This window comes from Xenopus tropicalis, chromosome 7 (genome assembly GCF_000004195.4).
Source record: "Xenopus tropicalis strain Nigerian chromosome 7, UCB_Xtro_10.0, whole genome shotgun sequence".
In the NCBI taxonomy this organism is placed as follows: domain Eukaryota; kingdom Metazoa; phylum Chordata; class Amphibia; order Anura; family Pipidae; genus Xenopus; species Xenopus tropicalis.
Window position 1 is genome coordinate 45,689,593 of NC_030683.2, and position 17,483 is coordinate 45,707,075.

A 17,483-nucleotide genomic window follows, 5' to 3' on the forward strand; every position below is an offset into this window, starting at 1 on the left:
GGCTTGAGAGCTTTTAAAATATGACCTTTAGATTAAAGGTTACTTGTTGTGTTATCAAGTTGCAGTCAGGGAAAAAAATCCATTGTTCAACACTTCTAAAGATTCACTATGCCCTAACATTTTCTTCTTAATAGTGGTTTGTATGGTGGAACACCTCTCTCATTTCTCTGTTGAGAATATAAGGTTTTTGTATCTTTGCTTAGAGTTCTCAGTTAGTGACCAACATTGTTCCATTGACCCTATTAGTGCTTCCTTGTATAAGTTGCCTTGTTTAAGAAAGTGCAAGTAGGATTAGTTGGCCATCGTGTTAATGCTATTTACTAGTTTACAGCTGTAAGTATAAGGGTCTTCCTTTGCCGACAGGCCCATTTAAGTTATTTCTTTGAGAGAGGACTGCCCTATATAATATCTATAAGATTTGCTCTTATTATAGGAAATATCAAATAAATGTATTCAGTATTGGCTTCAAAGGGATAGAATTGAAAGAACATGTTATATTTTTCTTTTGAGAGTTTAAAGTAACAAGCAGAATCTTATGTACAATCTAGAAATAAAAATCTGCACTACTTGTTAAGGTTATTTAGAGGTGAATCACATTATTTGCACATTGTCTTAATTTGTCCTTAGTGTTTACAAGAAATCCTACCAAATGACATTCATGCATGAAAACTTGACACTTTTGCGATTTATTTTAAAAAATGTTTTGGTGGCTCTAGCCTGTAACTGCTGGCTATTTCAATAAAAACATTTAGGCTTTACAAACATTTGTTTTACATTATGGCTTATGGTGTTAAGTACATTTAGCAGCAGAACTCAAATTATGAAAAATTAAGTGGTCAAAAATATTTCTAGTAATGCAGTTGATGAAGTGCCTTGTACGCTGGGTGTCAGTGTTATTTTATTCCCAGTTGTGGACTATCTTTCCTTTTTTGCATTTCATTTTTCTGCTTGTGTCCAAACTTTCTGATATTCTTATTTGTCAGAATTTGACATTTGTTGACGCTGACCAATAAATCACAAGTAGTAACATTTGTCCTAGGCAATAAATATGTGAAACCACATCCTGATTATATCTTACACCCTCCGTCTATGGACTGATTTTCTGTGTATATAAGGAATTCTGTCTCAGGGCTTTTAAGCTACAGTGCTAAAAAATCTTTGAGAAAATGCAGATGTGACCATGCTACAGTTGACTACAATTGTGTAAGGGTTACTCTATAAATCCTGAGGATACCCTGTCATACCTTTTTGACTGGCAATGATATAGGGATTCATTGTTTAAAGGTTACCAAGGAGGCTACCCACTGAATTCCAGGGAGGTTTCATTAATAGTAGGTGAGAATGAAGAATAATCAGAAAATGGTGTATTTATTTATTTAAGATGTACAACAATACTTTTAAAGGTCTATTAAAAATAAATACAAAATGTTGTGTATACTTTTAGAAGTATTGGTAAAATAGATACTGCTTAGGAACCAAAGCCTTGCTTTACATTTGGGCCATAATAGTTTTTCACCCCACTGGCCACACAACCATGACTTAATCTTTAGCTTCTGTTTCCTATAAAAATCACTTCAGTAGGACAACAGTTGTCTTCTATAAGACTTATCAGTTAATTGCTTGACAATCTGAGCTTAGCAGCCTACAAGGCAAAGTTAACTTTGTCCTATGGAATATACTAGATCACCTGAAGTGATTTAAGACATTTTATAATTCTAATGTTTGATGATGATAATTTATTTTCAAATATTTCTGATTATTCTGAATTTTTGAAATATAATTCACACTTATGTAAATAATGTACCTGTATAGAGCATAGGAAAAGACAGTTAACCTTTTTCTCTTGCCCCAGACAAGGCACCACCTTCCTTTTTTTGAGATTACTCATCCAGGGCTCAGAATAAACATGGTCAAGCAAAGTTATTAGGGAGGCCTATGAAGCTATGCTGCAATATCACATTTAGAATATTCATTAGAACATTTTAGTTTAATATTAGAATGAATTAGTAATTATTCAACAGCATGTTGGCATAGCAGATAGGCATTGGGGTCCTAAATTTAATTTCAGCCATCTACAATTGTTGCCCGTGTCTGCATAGGTTTCCTCTGGGTACTTATGGCAAGTCGGTGAGTCGACCAATATCGCAGGATGCTGCTGATATTGGTCAACTCACCGATCAGCCCGGCTAAAAGATTTTGATCGGGCGCCATAGAAGGTGCCTGAGCAAAATCTGCCGTCAGGGCTGAATAGGCAGAAGGAGGTAGAAATCCTATTGTTTCTACCTCCTTATCTGCCGTTTCAGTCCTGAACGGTTAGTGGCAGATTGTACAATCTTTCGTGAGACCATCGATGTGGACACCTTAATAGTGAGAATCGTTGCTGTCCTTACCTTGCCTTATTTGTCTGCCATGCAATCCGCCAATAATACTGGTGACAGTAACTATGAAAGCTGTTTGTAGTAACCACAGAAAACATAACTTATGAATGGTAATGCACCTTGTTTTTGATGTAAAGGGATTATAATTGCGTTGGCTTGGTGGACTGAGTATATTCATTTGGCTGCACCCCTTGCTTATGCCCTTTCTGTTAATTTTGTTGTAGGTCAACCCTGACTTGTAGGTAATTTAGCTTTTTAGTTCTCAACCTGGATACCATATTGGCCATTAAAGATCACCCCGGAGTAGAAAAAGAGCATATTTTAACATCTCTGTGAGAAAAATAATTACTTCCTGCCAGTACTTCTCCTCTTATTGATAATGCAGCCCATTCTAGCTTATGAAGCTTTCTCTACAGTACCTTTTCTATTTAATTTGAAGTTCTTTTGGTCCTGATCAGGCCCGGATTTGTTGCAAGGCCACTAAGGCCGGGCCTAAGGCGGCAGGACTGCAGGGGTGGTATACTGCCCAGCTGCCTGTAAATTGATTTTGGAGCACTGGGGAAGTACAGGTGGCCTGCACGCTGATCTCCAGTGCTCCGTACCCGTTAACTGAAATTTGTGCAAGTGTGTGCAAGAGGGGAAGGGGGTGGGTTGATGTGCAGAGAGGGGGGCCTAGGGGTGTCCAATATGCAAATCCGGGCCTGGTCCTGATATACCAAAGCCCAAGGAACCTGGTTTTCTTCTCTTCACTAATGTTACATTGTTTTTCATTTTTAATTTCTTACCAAAAACTGCATGTATATTGAAATCAAACTCTGTTCATTCCTTTTGCAAGCTCTTCTCTTTTTATGTTCACTCTGCCCTGTTTTATATCCTTTACCAACTCTCAAACTCTCAGTCACAATTTTTCTCATTCTTTCTCTTTCATTCTATCTGTATTTCTGCAGGGTGTTCCAGGAGAACCTGGCATGTCCATTATAGGACCCCGTGGCCCTCCTGTAAGTCTTTGTTTTTCTCCATGAAGTAACTAGACTGCACGATGATGTGTAAAATGACAAGGCACCCCTTTTCACATCTGTACATCTTTATTCCCTTTATTGGATTTTAAATGTGTTTCTCATTTTGCCCACCTGAATCCTCAATTTCATAGCTACAAAATTGCACACCTTTTTTAAGGGATTCACTTAACAGGTCTTTGAGTAGGAAGATATTTTACAGTGTGGTTGGTCGTGGTGAAAACTGTGTGTGCCAAGTCACTGTTTCCTAGCTGTACCATAGGACAGTGGTGCTGCTCCTGCAGGAGCTGTGTGTAGAACATCCTACAGCGCTGAGCAAATTAACTGCTTCTAGTGTTAATAACAGTGTAAAATGGAGAGTACCAGTACCCTTTATTGGTTTGTGCCAGAGAAGATTACAGGGCGTGTGCTCTGGAATGCTCCATGCCACATCTCATGTCCAGGCAGATGACATTTATTCTGTTTTCTAAATGCCAGAAATAATTTATTTGGCATTTGCTTTGAAAGAAGAAAAATAGAAATGTATCATTTTGGTAAGTATCTAGTCTAGTCTTTATTATACAACAGGCATGCAGAAAAAGTCTCTATTTTTATTTTAAATGATAGTTGTATACATGATACAGTTTTGGCATATTTTTGCTTATTGCTGTAATTCATCTTAGAACTTGCAAGGAGAAGTACTTCTGCTCAATATTATTTAATATTATGATTATGAATGAAACAATCCTCATGAATATTAACCTCCTAATCAGCAAACTCCCTGTGATGATGCTATATATTAAATTATGCAAACCTTAGTCCAGAAACTATAAGCCAGTCGGAATTATCATCATCCAGAGACCTTTAGCCAATCAGAACTGCCCTAGTCAGAAATTCCATAGTCCAGAATTGCATAGCCAGTTAGAAATGCCATGTTCCTAAAACTCATAGCCAGTCAGAACTGTCATCATCCAGAAAACTCAGTCAGTCAGCCATAGTCCAAAAGTCTCTAGCCATTTAGAGTTTCTGTAGTCCAGACACCTCTAAAAAGTTAGAAGAACTCTAGTCCATATATCTCTAGCTAGTCAGCTTTTTCTGGTGCAGTGGAGATAGAATAATGAAAACAATGAGTGGGTCTTGTGTTCACTGCTTGTATCACTCAGAAAATAAATGACTACTAAGGTTTCTGCATACATATCTGTATATCACTTTGGACAAGGATTATGGGTGGAAGAGTGCTATATAAATCTTACTTTAAGGCAAAATGGCAGGGTTATTATTCAGTGAAATTATCTGTGTCAAATTAGTGAACATGCATTACTTATAAAAAATAAAAGATTATATTGCATCTGCAAATTAGTAGACAATTTAGCCAGTAATTATAGTTAGATATATGTTTTTGTCATTGTGTTAAGTACTGCGTATGGAGTCACTCTTTGAGTGTTTTATAGAAAGTGCTTATGATAATCAAACTGGCAGAAAAAAAACGTATATACAAGGTTCCAGTGAAAGGTTGATGATGAGTTTTTAAGGAATTTGGAGTAAAAGATTTGTGAGCCCTTAGTTATGGATTGTATCATCCTGTTGAGATAAAACACTTATGTTGCTTATATTTCTCCTTCAACACTGCCGAATGAACAAGGGGACATGTTCCGTTGGCTCTGCAGGTAGTTGACTGAGGTCAAGTGGAAGCCAAGCAATTGGACTAAAAGCAACATCTGGTTTTTCTAAATGTCACATGTACAGTAAAATGTTAATAAGAAACAGCTTATCTTCTGTAAAAGTCCACCTGCTTTTCTACTCAAGACTCCAGAAAAGGATAACATGGATGTGCTTTGTGCTTTTTACAAGGCACATTTTTTGTGTGATTGAAATTAATGTAAAGGAAACAAAAGAAAGAATTAATTGCTTTGTGTACATTGTTCTGTTTGAGATGTTCATGCCGTACATTAAACTTGAGTTCAAATGAACTGTGCAATATGATATTACTTTAGTGGCAACAACTACAGAAACGTCTTTTTTTTAATGAGATGCATTTTACTACTGATTTCTTAATAAATAACAGGTTTTTCACATACCATCTCGAAAGAGGCCTGAACCTACATATTGTATTTGATTACAGTACAGTCAAACCCTTAAAGGTTCTTTATATACTTAAAAGTCTGTGATCAGGGTAACACATTTATTTTACACATATGGGGTTACCATTTGCAAAACAAATGCCATTAAAAGCAAGAATTTGTCTGGTTATGCCCAGACATGGGCTGGCTTTCAGGCTCTACAACCATTTGTACTGAGAGTTGATTGGGTAATGTACAGTTAGACCAGTGCATTCCCATTTCCTTTAGTCTGTTTGACCTGTTTTTTCCAGACAAATTGCAGGTGCTTCCATATGTGCAAATTTTGGATTGGTCCAAACTGACCAAATTCTATAAAGCATTTGTGCATGTGTATGTGGCCAGAAAGAAGGCAATCTTGGGTTATGTTAAGTAAGGGAAAAAATCCATCTTACCAAACATAGTGAATGAAGAATCATGGATTGTAATAAGTAGTAAATGGAGAGTAGAATTAGAAAGTATTTAACTGGTTAATGCATACATGTTCAGCATTTAGTGCTCACTATCTTATACCTGCATTGATTTTATTGTTATAAAAGCTTTTATTGTCATGTACGTTTGTGCTTTCTTCCTAACATTATTGGCACAATCATAGAAATGTAATCTGAGTGAAGAATGTCTGTTGTCATCTGTTAGTAAGTGGCTGCTACGCTCCTCTGGAACTGTGACAGAAGATTAACCAGTTTCCTCCTTGCTCAGTGTACAGAACAAAGATACTGACTTCACAGTCAGCCATCAAATAATCCTTGCTTTGTGAGCAGTAGTACCCTTTGATTTGCTGCATCCCAAAGGAGCTTGTGCAACGTTTCAGGTCTGTTGCACAAGTGTCCAAACTCTAGTATTGGGTAGAAGCCATGTATTGTCAGACTTGAGACCAAGACATGAACTAATCAAATAAACATGGATAAAAAAGTTCACACACTTGAAATTTCCAGCTTGAGGCCAATATCTCTGAAATCAGTTGCCAAAGTTTGGTCCCCAAGAGCAACCAACAAGCAATAGATTACAGATGGGGCAGAACTTTTTGAAGCATTTGGCACAGTCACATCCCTTTTTCCAGTGAAATAAATAACTTGCTGTTGACCATATGTACATGTCAAAAAGGACTGCTCCATCTGTATTTCATGTTTAACCTAAACAACGTATGTGTCATGGTCTGGTGTTTGGTATGGTTTGGTGTTTTGTATGGTTAATTCAAGGAATTCTCAGTTTGTGGCATTTTTATTATTTAGCACTTTTAAATGATATATCCTTGTATATAAAAAATATTCAGTGAAAATTTAATTAAATGCATGATATACAGGTAGTGGATAACGGAAACCTGTTATGCAGAAAGCTCCAAATTACAGAAAGACCATCTACCATAGACTCAATTTTAAGCAAATAATTCTAATTTTTAAAAATGGTTTCCCTTTTCTCTGTAATAATTAAACAGTACCGTGTACTTGATCCTAAGACATAGTTAATCCTTATTGGTTGCAAAACATTCTTTTTGGGTATATTTACAACATTTATTTTTATCATACCTAAAGTATGGTGATCTAAAATACAGAAATGTTCCCATTCAGAAAACCCCAGGTCCCAATTATTCTGGATAATAGATCCCATACCTGTATATGTTTATTAATATGTACCTACAGGTATTGTAATTTTTACACCACACTACTAATTACATGCAGTGTCATATAGAATTTTTCTCACAAGTCTCTACCCATAGAGCTTACACTCCTAGCTCTGTGGTCCAGGGAAGATTAAGTTACTAGAAACTAGGGGGCTTCTTAAACCCTTTTAAATATCATGTCAGTGTTTTCATCTTCTCTTTCCAAAGGATCAGAACTTTGTTGCTTTCAGGAAATCCTTAACATTAAAGTGATTAATTGTTGCGTCGCTGTGAGAATCTACTTACCAGGGCTTGTTTTAGGGTTGTCTTTTATGTCATTTGTAGTAGATAAACTACAAAGGACTCTAAGATCAAGATGCAGTTTGATGGGAAAAAATGTATCTCCTGAATTCCAGATTTTCCCATAGATCTATTGAATTTTCATGAGATAAACCATGAAAATGTTTTTTTTTTAACTCAACAGAATCAGGCCCATTATTTGTTTAGGGATGTTGTAGGATATATTTCAAAAACAATGAAGCACTGAACCTCTACTGATAATAAAGCAGGGTTGTTGGCCAGACCTTTTTAACAGTAGATTGTAAATATTAATTTATGTTACATTATAGATATCTAATATTAAAATATTTCCCAATAATATAAAAAGACATTATTGTAATTTTATTTATTGCCTATGACATATTTAATATATATATTAAGCCTAATCATATAATTACAGGAACATTTAGTGTCTAAACTTAATTTCATTTAATCAGCCTGATTCAGTTGGATCAAATGTATTTATATATTAAACTGATTTCTGTTGACAAGATTAACAAAACTGGACAGGGCAGCAATTTTTTAATAAACTGTATACAATTAGTGATGAGTGAATTTTTTTGCCAGGCATGGACTCGTAGCGAAAGTCCACATTTCGCCATTGCAAAATGGCCACAAAACTTCACCGCAGAAAATTTGTGGTAGCGTCAAAAAAAGTCATGTTTCGCAAATTTTTCGACAAGATAAAACAGAACTGATTCGCTCATCACTATATACAATAAATCCAATAAATTGCTAAGAATATTTTAAATTGACATTCAGTAAGAATAAGGCAGGTCCCCTGGCAGCTTAGAGAAAAACAAACTGTGGGAAGGAACCAATATTACATATGCAGAGGTTAATGAAGTAAGAAATCTTACTGGAGTAGCAAAGGCATGGTCATATCCCAAAGTGGAGTCTAGTTGCCGTCTTGGAACAATAGAATCACTTTAATTGAAAAGGATTCCACTTAAAGTTGTAGCTACAAGTGTTTGACAAGATTTTGGGTAATGGAACACTGGAATACTGAATTGTTCCTGGAGATGCCTTTTATGCTAATGGGATATAAAGGTTATGGGGCAAAACTTAAGTATTAGATAGATTAGGTAGCAAAATATCAAGATAAGTAATAAAGATAAGGAAGATCAATGTTAAATTAGAATATGTATTCCAGTTGTTTATTTAAGGGTTTTTTCGAGCCTATATACACAATACAGTTAGCAGAAAGCATATTGGATTCAGAAATTAGTTGTTGAAAGCGAAAAAGTGATTACACTGATGTATTTAGTTTTTGTTGTTACATTGCCTTGTGCTTGTGATTATGCTTTTTGTCTTTGGACCAGAAAATAAACTACCCAAGGCCAGTTTTGTGATGCTAGGAATCTGCAAGTATGTGTCGTCTTTTTGTGTGCATAAGACATCATTATTATTACTATTGATATTATTATTATCATCACATGTATATATAAAAAGCCAACATATTTTAAATCAGATTCTTCTGCAATTCTGACAACTCAACTGAATATGTTATTAAAAATTAAAATATATTTATAATATATATAAAAAAACCTATATTTAAATTGATATATTGATAAATATACATTCTACCAAATAAAGTATTCAACCTCATTATTCAATACCTCATTACAAAAATTACAAGTCTACCTGTGTAAGTAATTTCATCTTCAGTGACGTATAATATGCTGTTATAAGCGTTTACTTATCTAAGCCACTAAACACATTAGGGTTGATTCACTAAAGTGCGATAAAACGAGCGCTATTTGTAGCATGCGGTAAAATTTTTTATTGCATCTTATTTTTCACTTCTTAACGCACGATTCGCTAAAAGGATACTTGCGTTAATTTAGACGCGATGCTGTTTGCGTTATTTAAGTCGCGAAGACTATTTTCGTGCGGTATTTGACGCAACGCGTGCTAATTAACGCAGCGTGCACAAATTGTCACCGCGTGCGAAAAAACGCACGCCATATTAGCCATACACGCCATTACTTTCGGAAAACTAATGTTCTGAAAATGACCATTTCCCTGCAAACTGGAGGCTGCATCACTCTAGGGCCAACACATACTTGAATAAATAACACTGCAAAGTCCATATTGTGTTGCCAAAAGCTCATTAACTATACTTTTCTATAATTACCGCCTGCACCAAGTAGGTATTAATTTTCGCACAGACTAATGCGATATTCAGCGCGTCTAAGTGTTTGTGAATCATGCGTTAGTATTATTTCTGCGCGCTAATTAACACAAACGCTATTTAACACACGCGATATTCGACTAACACATGAGATGCGAATCGCACGTTTTTTTGCGTCAATTTTAGCGCAAAAAAAGCATGCAATAACGATTATCGCACTTTAGTGAATCAACCCTATTATCTTCAGTGTGGGTCCTTTGAAAGAAGATGGAGAGGCGGAGCTCTAATTCCCAGGCAAAGGGGGTTCCCTGATAATGATTGTGCAATACTGCCAATAGGCATGGAGCAGGGAGATGACATAATGTAAGTAGGCACATGTGTGGAGTTCCTGAACCTGTCATTGCCCTCACAGAGTTTTATATTGCAGCAACGTATGTGGCATCAAGGCTAGATTATAGGCTAGAGGGGTCAGCTACCCCCCTCTGTGAGCAAGTGTGCCATGCCAAAGGTGTCAATAGTGCAGGAATTTCAGAGGTCAATATCTTTTAACCCTTTTGTTTTTGTTAATGGATTTATACAGGGGATATATTTAAAATGGAGCATTACCCCTATTGCCTTTGATGCTACTAGTTTTATCATCTATCATTATTTATATAGCACCATCATCTCCTGCAGTGTTTTATAACATAAGGGATACAAATACATACAGACAAACATGACCAGAATAGATGCACAGTCACAATTGCTTATTTTGAGCAAGAAATAGGGGGAGGGTCCTGATTGTGAGAACTTACAATCTAAGATGTAGAGGAAGCTTTCAAATGAACCTAATATTACCTTGTTACCAGAAATGTTATCACTTAATGCATCAGATTAAATCTATAAGATTTCATTTATTGTATTTATACCTCAATTTTCATACAAAGTAGCTTAGCAATTAAAATGTAGACTTAAAAATGAAAAAAGTTAAATTAAGTGAAATGTAATAATAAAAATATTTGTGGTCTGCTTCTTAGCAGGAAAAAGATTCCGCTTTTTACAATGTCTGTTTTTTGCAGGAAGAAAATTATGTCAGCCCTGTCTGATTACCAAATAAGGATTTCCAACAAGAAATGTATTCATTTTTATAATTTTGTTGAACTGTTCATATTTGACTTTCCTGTTCCATATTTATCTGTTGGGTTAACATTATAATAGCAGCACTTTGGTACTTAATATGCTAAAGATTGGCGTATTTTAATGTAATGTCAGATGTGCGTGAGTATATTGGTACATTTCTTACATTCTGCTCTTGTGAAGAGAAACACTGGTTCCAGTTGCAAGGTCACTTGATAAAGGAGTATTGACATTATCATTGTCCCCCTTTTCTTTTAAATATTTTGCTAACCTTTTTTCTATTCTCTCTGTTTTTTTGATAGGGACAGCCTGGAACTCGAGGTTTCCCTGGTTTCCCAGTAAGTTACAACAAGTTTCTTGTTGGTCTAGGCCACGAGAAGCAGTTCCAAGTTATTGTTTTAATCATTCAGCCACTTGGATTTAAAATTATGTGAATCCTAAATTCCAAAATAATTGCTCACAGGCACCCTATAGTGGCAGAAAAATAGGGTATTTCTACTTATGTTACTCAAGGTAATCCTGAGCGGTCTATATATAAAATACAGGCATGAATATGGGTTGTGCAGTTTTCTTCTGTAAATGAAAAATACCCTACTTAAAAGAAAGGTAAAGTTTAATATAATGGTATATGCACAAAGCAGTCTTGAAGAATTTGCCTGGGGTTCTTTCTTTTTTTGAACTTTTTTCTGCAAAATATATTTTGTAAAGGCAGTTGTCCTATTTTTAAACTGGCAGCCTGCATTGCAATGAAATAAGTAAATAAAAGAACTCTTCACATGAAGTCAACTAAAAAAAAACTGTTTAATTCGAAAAAATTATGCTTTGTAGAAATCTATAGACCTCTAGTGGACATTAACATATATAGCAATTGCATAAGTGCAGGAAAAATAAAAAACAGATTGTCTTCACTGTTGTGTTGTATGTAGAAGTGCATGAACATATTTACAGATATTTGCAGTGAAAATGTGAATTTGGGGCATATTTATAAAGCTGTGTAATAAAATGGCTTTTAAATACACCAAGCAACAGCACATTAATGCCATGGGAAACATATTTTTAAAGTTTTGTAATACATTTTGCTGTTTGTGTAACATTCACATTAAGAAAAAGGACTGTTAGCTTGAAATATTGTCACATTGCTTTATATTCCTTTATACACCAGGTTTTATTTGGTGCCTGGATTCGTTAGCACAAATAATAGTGAAAATGATGGCATTAATCTGGTGTAAAATAAATTACACACCTTTATAAATACCAACTTTTTGTCATGTATGATTTTCATGATCTCAATGCATGATCTTGAAGGACAACAATTGAGCTTAAATAAATAAATAAATATATATATATTACACACCACTATATAAATCTTAAATTATTTTACACACACAGTATATAGTGTGGTTCCTGATAACTAGGCAACCCCTAACCAGGATTTCCAACTTCTGCCCCTATGGCCCATCTCTAACTTAAAACACTGGCACTATTAACTAGCAAGGGTCAATTTCCAGAATGCTTCTTAATGATAACAGAGACTTTGTTAAGGTTTGTGTACATGGTTTTATGAAGTCGTTTTCAAACTGCAGGATAATTGACCATTTTTTCAGTGTTGCTCTTTAACCCATTAACTTGTTATGAGGTTAATGAAACAGCTACAGCTAAGTGGAAGAGGAGCATGCTTTGGGAATTTCCCATAAATACAGAGAGAGGACACAATACTATATTGTAAGAGATCTAAATATATACTGCATGTGATTCAGTTTTGCTAATTTTTGCACTAATTTTCATCATTAGATTATTCCTTAGTTACCACCTTCACTGGCACAATTACTTCTGCCAGAATGAGACAATGGCAGTTTTGTATAGGAGGGCTTTTTTGTATAGAAAATTAAGAAGCAGAATGCCATAAATATAGGCATGGGTGTTTTATCTCCCCTTACTTGTACCCACTATTGAGTTGTTAAGTAAGTCACCTCTACAAATACAATTTTACCCATCATCTAAAAAAACGTTTAAGCATAAGCCAACAATTTAGACCAGCTGTCAAACAATGTGCTCAGACTTTTAGCATTTTGTCCAAGGATGCCTAAATAAAACATTTTATTAGGTAATTTTAAAAAGTTGCAGCATTTGCATCTGGTTTAATAATCTATAGGAATTAGCCCCTAATATCTTGAAACTAATAAGATAAACAGATTTATTTAACTCCGGTATAGATTGCATATATTTTTAGAGTTGGATGAGTTCTCCTGTAATCTAATGTATATTCTGCCAGGCAATTAAAGGCTTACAAATAATGATGTCATGTTTTCAATTTCTAAGCCACGCAACAAGCTGAATTTTTACCAAATACATATTTTAATTCAACAGGAAAAAATATTGAAGCTAAGAAAAAGGTACTTCCTACAAGACTAAAAACACATGAAGTATTTGTTGCACCTCAAAAAAAAATCTGTTTCTGAAACTATGCAGGAAATTGCATGGCCAAACATCAGGTTTTATCCCATGCAAATTCAGCAACTCTCAGCCAAATGATTGTGCGAAGCAAATCAGCATTTGGTGGCATCATTCAGATACACCACTGAAAACCTTGTGTCCAATGCATATACTGTGGAATCTGCAAGCATTCACTTTTTATGTCTTATTTGTATTTCAGGGCCCCATAGGATTAGACGGCAAGCCAGTAAGTGTCTCTTTGCTTAGCTAGTCCCAGCACACTAGCAATGCAACAATGCAACAGACATCTCTGAAGCTGATATGTTTAAATGGGGGATGGCAAGAAAAGTTTGCCTTAGGGACTGCCAGACCACTGCTGTCCCTTAAGGTTAAAATGCTACCCTATGTCAGCAGATTTCTTCAGTTCTGTAGGACTTAGAATGTTAACTGAACTACTCAAAGGCAAAGTTTGCCTGACCCATCACCTTGAATACTACAGAAATGCCTCTGGCAGCAAACACTTTTTCCCTTCCGTAAATGTAAATGTGGCCAGCCCTTGGATTTTTAAATGTAATGTACACTTCAAGGTTATTGATTCTGGTAACAGAGTATCCAAAATAAGATCACTTATAGCTTCAGGTTAGTTAGGGCGTGAGCTTTCTCTCCGAATTTAGCTCTATGACTGTGGCCTTTTGTGTTCAGTTCATGGATTTGCTGCAAAGAATTCTAACCATCTTCCACAGCATTGCCTGCGCTCTCTTTGCCTGTCTGGCTTCAGAATGTTATGTGCCATAAAGCATTCCACGGCTAGCTCCTACTAATGCTTAGATCAGGAATTCAACATTGTTTTCCTGTGCATGAAGACTTTGACTTTTATATGTCACTACTGTATCTGTTATTTCCTGTTATATATATATATATATATATACACACAGGTATATATAGTGTATTGCATGCCATACGTATTTTAATGTGATCTTAAAGTTATTGACTGGTTATTACCTTTCACTCATCATTTATCCTTTATATGTAATACATTTAGAGGCATTTAGCAGCCATATTATATGCAACACCATATCATTAAGCAAACAACTTATCTATTAAGCAAATGACAAGGTCACAAGGATTGATAGTGTGCTCCCATTTTTACCACTGAACCATGCGGAGCTAAAAGACAGGAGCTGACACTGGGCGACCTTCATTCATTCTGTTTTGGGAAACTGTGATTGTCCCATGTATAGAGCTTAAAGCAGTTCCTAACATTCCACCACTGATCAAACTTTTAAATTGCCATCTGACCAGCTCTTCTTTTCATATTGTAGGGACATCCTGGGCAGAAAGGAGAAAAGGGTGAGATGGTGAGTATGTATACATCATGAATCACTGTTAGTAAAACAATACAAAGCACAAGGAATTCTGGGAAGGAAGGCCATGATCACTCTTAGCATTTCTGTTTACGTAGAATACCCTAGAGGGGTGAACCTAACCCACTGGGTTTTAAAGCGTAGCCAGGGCAGTATGCTGATTGGATTACCTCCTGCAGACCATATTCTCAGTTTCATAAATAAATCATATCTGCCAGGATATACTTTTATCATTGGTTCTCTTTGATGGACATTTTTATAAAGGTGTTTTAAATTATTATACAGTATTTTAATGGGTCCCTTAGGTTACTAATAGGAGGCAACTGAAGCTGACTACAAATATATTTAATTGTTTTCATTGATTTAAGCTGCATGTCTTACCCTTGTTTTCACCCCAAGTTGAAAAGTGAAACCTATTAAGGGGTAGAAAATGTAGCAGTGACTTATCTCCCACATTAGCTTAAATAGTCATCCTCTCCCCTTGGTGGCTTTCTGCCAATGTTAACATCTGTTTATAATCCCCAGATAATTGTATCTGAGAAATGGCCTGGAGGATGAGGCCATGCCCTGGTGTCAATGGGACACAGTCAGCACACAAAAAAAACCCAAAACATTTATAGAAAAGAGAAACTCAAAAATCAACCCTTCCCCCCTCTTAATTAACTATAACCAGTCACACATAAAGCAACTGGAAATCCATCAACCTCTGCACACAAAAAAAAAATGTTGTTGACCTGTGGTCTCCATAGAAAAAGGCATTTGGACATTGGTGAGCATGAAGTTAGGTTGGGGCCATGACATTCTGTTGATTTGATTGTCTTGTTTAGGGGTTGGTTTGCATTAGTACAATTTAAGCTAGCCATACATGTAGAGGTAACCAACGGAACAGATTTTTGGATGATTGGCCAGATGCAAATTGTACCATATTGGGCAGATATGATTGTTGGCCCAGGAGTCAATGATTGGATTATTTTATGGGAGTGTGGAAAAACATAGGGCAAGGACCACATCGATGTGACAGTGCGGTCCTCGCCCGTTTGAAGTTTCTAACTTGCCTGATAAAAAAATAGGCAGGTGTTCCCAAACACTCCAGGCCGATAAGTTGGAAAATTGGTATGAAGGGGCTAAGTTGGCAGCTTTTAGGAGCTCATGTAAGGCCAGCTTTAGCCATACAGTAGCTTTTTTTTTTATCCCTGGTCTGATAGGCGCATAGATAGCATAACATGTTACCCAAAATTATATATACAACATTAATCATTCTAACCTCACAAAATGCACATGAACATGCTTAGGTGAGTAGCTTAAGTGTGTGTAGGAAGTTGCATCTGCATATTTTACATTTTTACATATGCTGCAGTCCCCCCCCTCAACCTGTGTATGAACAGGTTTCTGCTATTTTGCAGTTTATTGTTCTGCTGGTTGGTGGCAGTTGCTTTTGGCATTTTAAGTTAATTAACTGATATTTTTTACACATTTTTTTTTAAATGCTAAATGGTGAGGAGTGCTTTAGCAGGTGGAGACCTGATATTTTCAAAGGAGGCTTGGGCTTTAATGTCCCAGGTGGCATGTTCAGTAACAGAGTGAGTGATGAGGTTAAGTTGTTTGATGTCATGCTGTTTTGCGAGCGGGTTTGCCATTGCACATTGAGCATCAGAACCTAACAATAACAATCTTATGCACAAAATAAGCATCCCTCTGTTGAATTAAGAAACTTGGCACATCCGTGTAGATCTTTAGCACACCTGTGACTTTTCTCAATGTATTGTTTTGCCAACAGCAGCTGCAATGTTCCTGTAATTTCATGGAGATGTAAGCTGTATATTGAGATCTTTAAAACCAATAATCAAAAGTTTTATAATGACATATTTAAGATTGATGCCTAAAAGGAAATTTTGAGACATTTCCCTGAAATATATGGAGCTTTACTGAAAGGTAAAACAGAGAACTGTGTGTCCTGAACTTCCCCTCTATAATCTATCAGATATGACAACTTGAAGATATATTACACCTATGTTCTTTGTGCCTGGCAGAATGTTTCAAAGCAAAACATCAATTGTATACCATTATTTTGATTATTGTCTGATACTGTAGTTCATTAAACTGATCTCTGTCCAGGTTGTTATTTTTCTACTGACCTCTTTATAATACATATAACAAGAGCAGTGCCATCAGTTATTGTTACAGAATAGGAGGAAAAAGAGCTTGCAAAATACAAAAGGATCACAATAGGATCCAAGATGAGAAAAGTATTGTGTTAGCAATCCTAAAACAGATGACTTACAATTGTGTAACTGCCAAAACAGTCAACAAATGGTTCCAAATCAGTGCCATGCATACGTTCAATTTAAGTTCCATCCCAAATAGGCAATTAGTACTTTGCTCACAAAGGTGGTTTTAGGGCAGAGCATAGAGAGCACATGTGGCCAGAAAATGTTAAAATACGAATTTTAAAACAGATTACTACGTTGTACTGTAATGGATATAAAGTTGCTAAATGGATTATGGATGTCCAGTATGTAGCTCAAGTTTTGCTTAGCTACAACCCCAACAAAGATGAGTTAAACCTTTACAACCCAATAGGAACCCCTGCACCAGGAAAACCTATTAACATTAATCTCTTCATATTTCATTAGTAAAATAAAACTAAATTATTGTTTTCATTAGAACAATAGAACGATAATTTGAGTTTTATTGGTAGCTTTTATTTTAGAATTTAGAAGAACATGGGTTAAAAATTGTCTCTAAGTTCCAATGACTATCCCAAGAAATGTCTGTCCCTCAGCTTATTCAACAAAAATAGTTCAATTTCTTGTGGCCAGAATGAAATGATCTACAGTCTTTCAATACACTATACAACAAGGACTGGCAGATTTATAATAATAATGGCACTTTGGTTTTAGAGCATGTTTAATTCTATAGTGCATGTTGCTTATGACACCTTTGTCCGGCAGCTAAGTTTCCCTGGAGATTATTTGCACATGTTGCCAACTATGGTGGAGATAACACA

General features: G+C 35.8%; 1 protein-coding gene across 33 annotated transcripts in view; it reads left to right on the top strand.

Annotated features, from left to right (window-relative positions):
* Positions 1-17,483, top strand: part of col13a1 (collagen, type XIII, alpha 1) — a 201,571-nt gene that overhangs the window by 96,339 nt on the left and 87,749 nt on the right. For 22 of the 33 annotated variants that reach the window (XM_031905313.1, XM_031905310.1, XM_031905311.1 and 19 more), the window contains 4 exons: positions 3,326-3,376; positions 10,982-11,017; positions 13,333-13,359; positions 14,435-14,470. In XM_031905313.1, coding sequence (XP_031761173.1) covers positions 3,326-3,376; positions 10,982-11,017; positions 13,333-13,359; positions 14,435-14,470 — 150 coding nt within the window. The remainder of the gene's footprint in view (positions 1-3,325; positions 3,377-10,981; positions 11,018-13,332; positions 13,360-14,434; positions 14,471-17,483) is intronic. The other 11 variants (XM_031905319.1, XM_031905324.1, XM_031905327.1 and 8 more) reach the window with 3 other exon arrangements.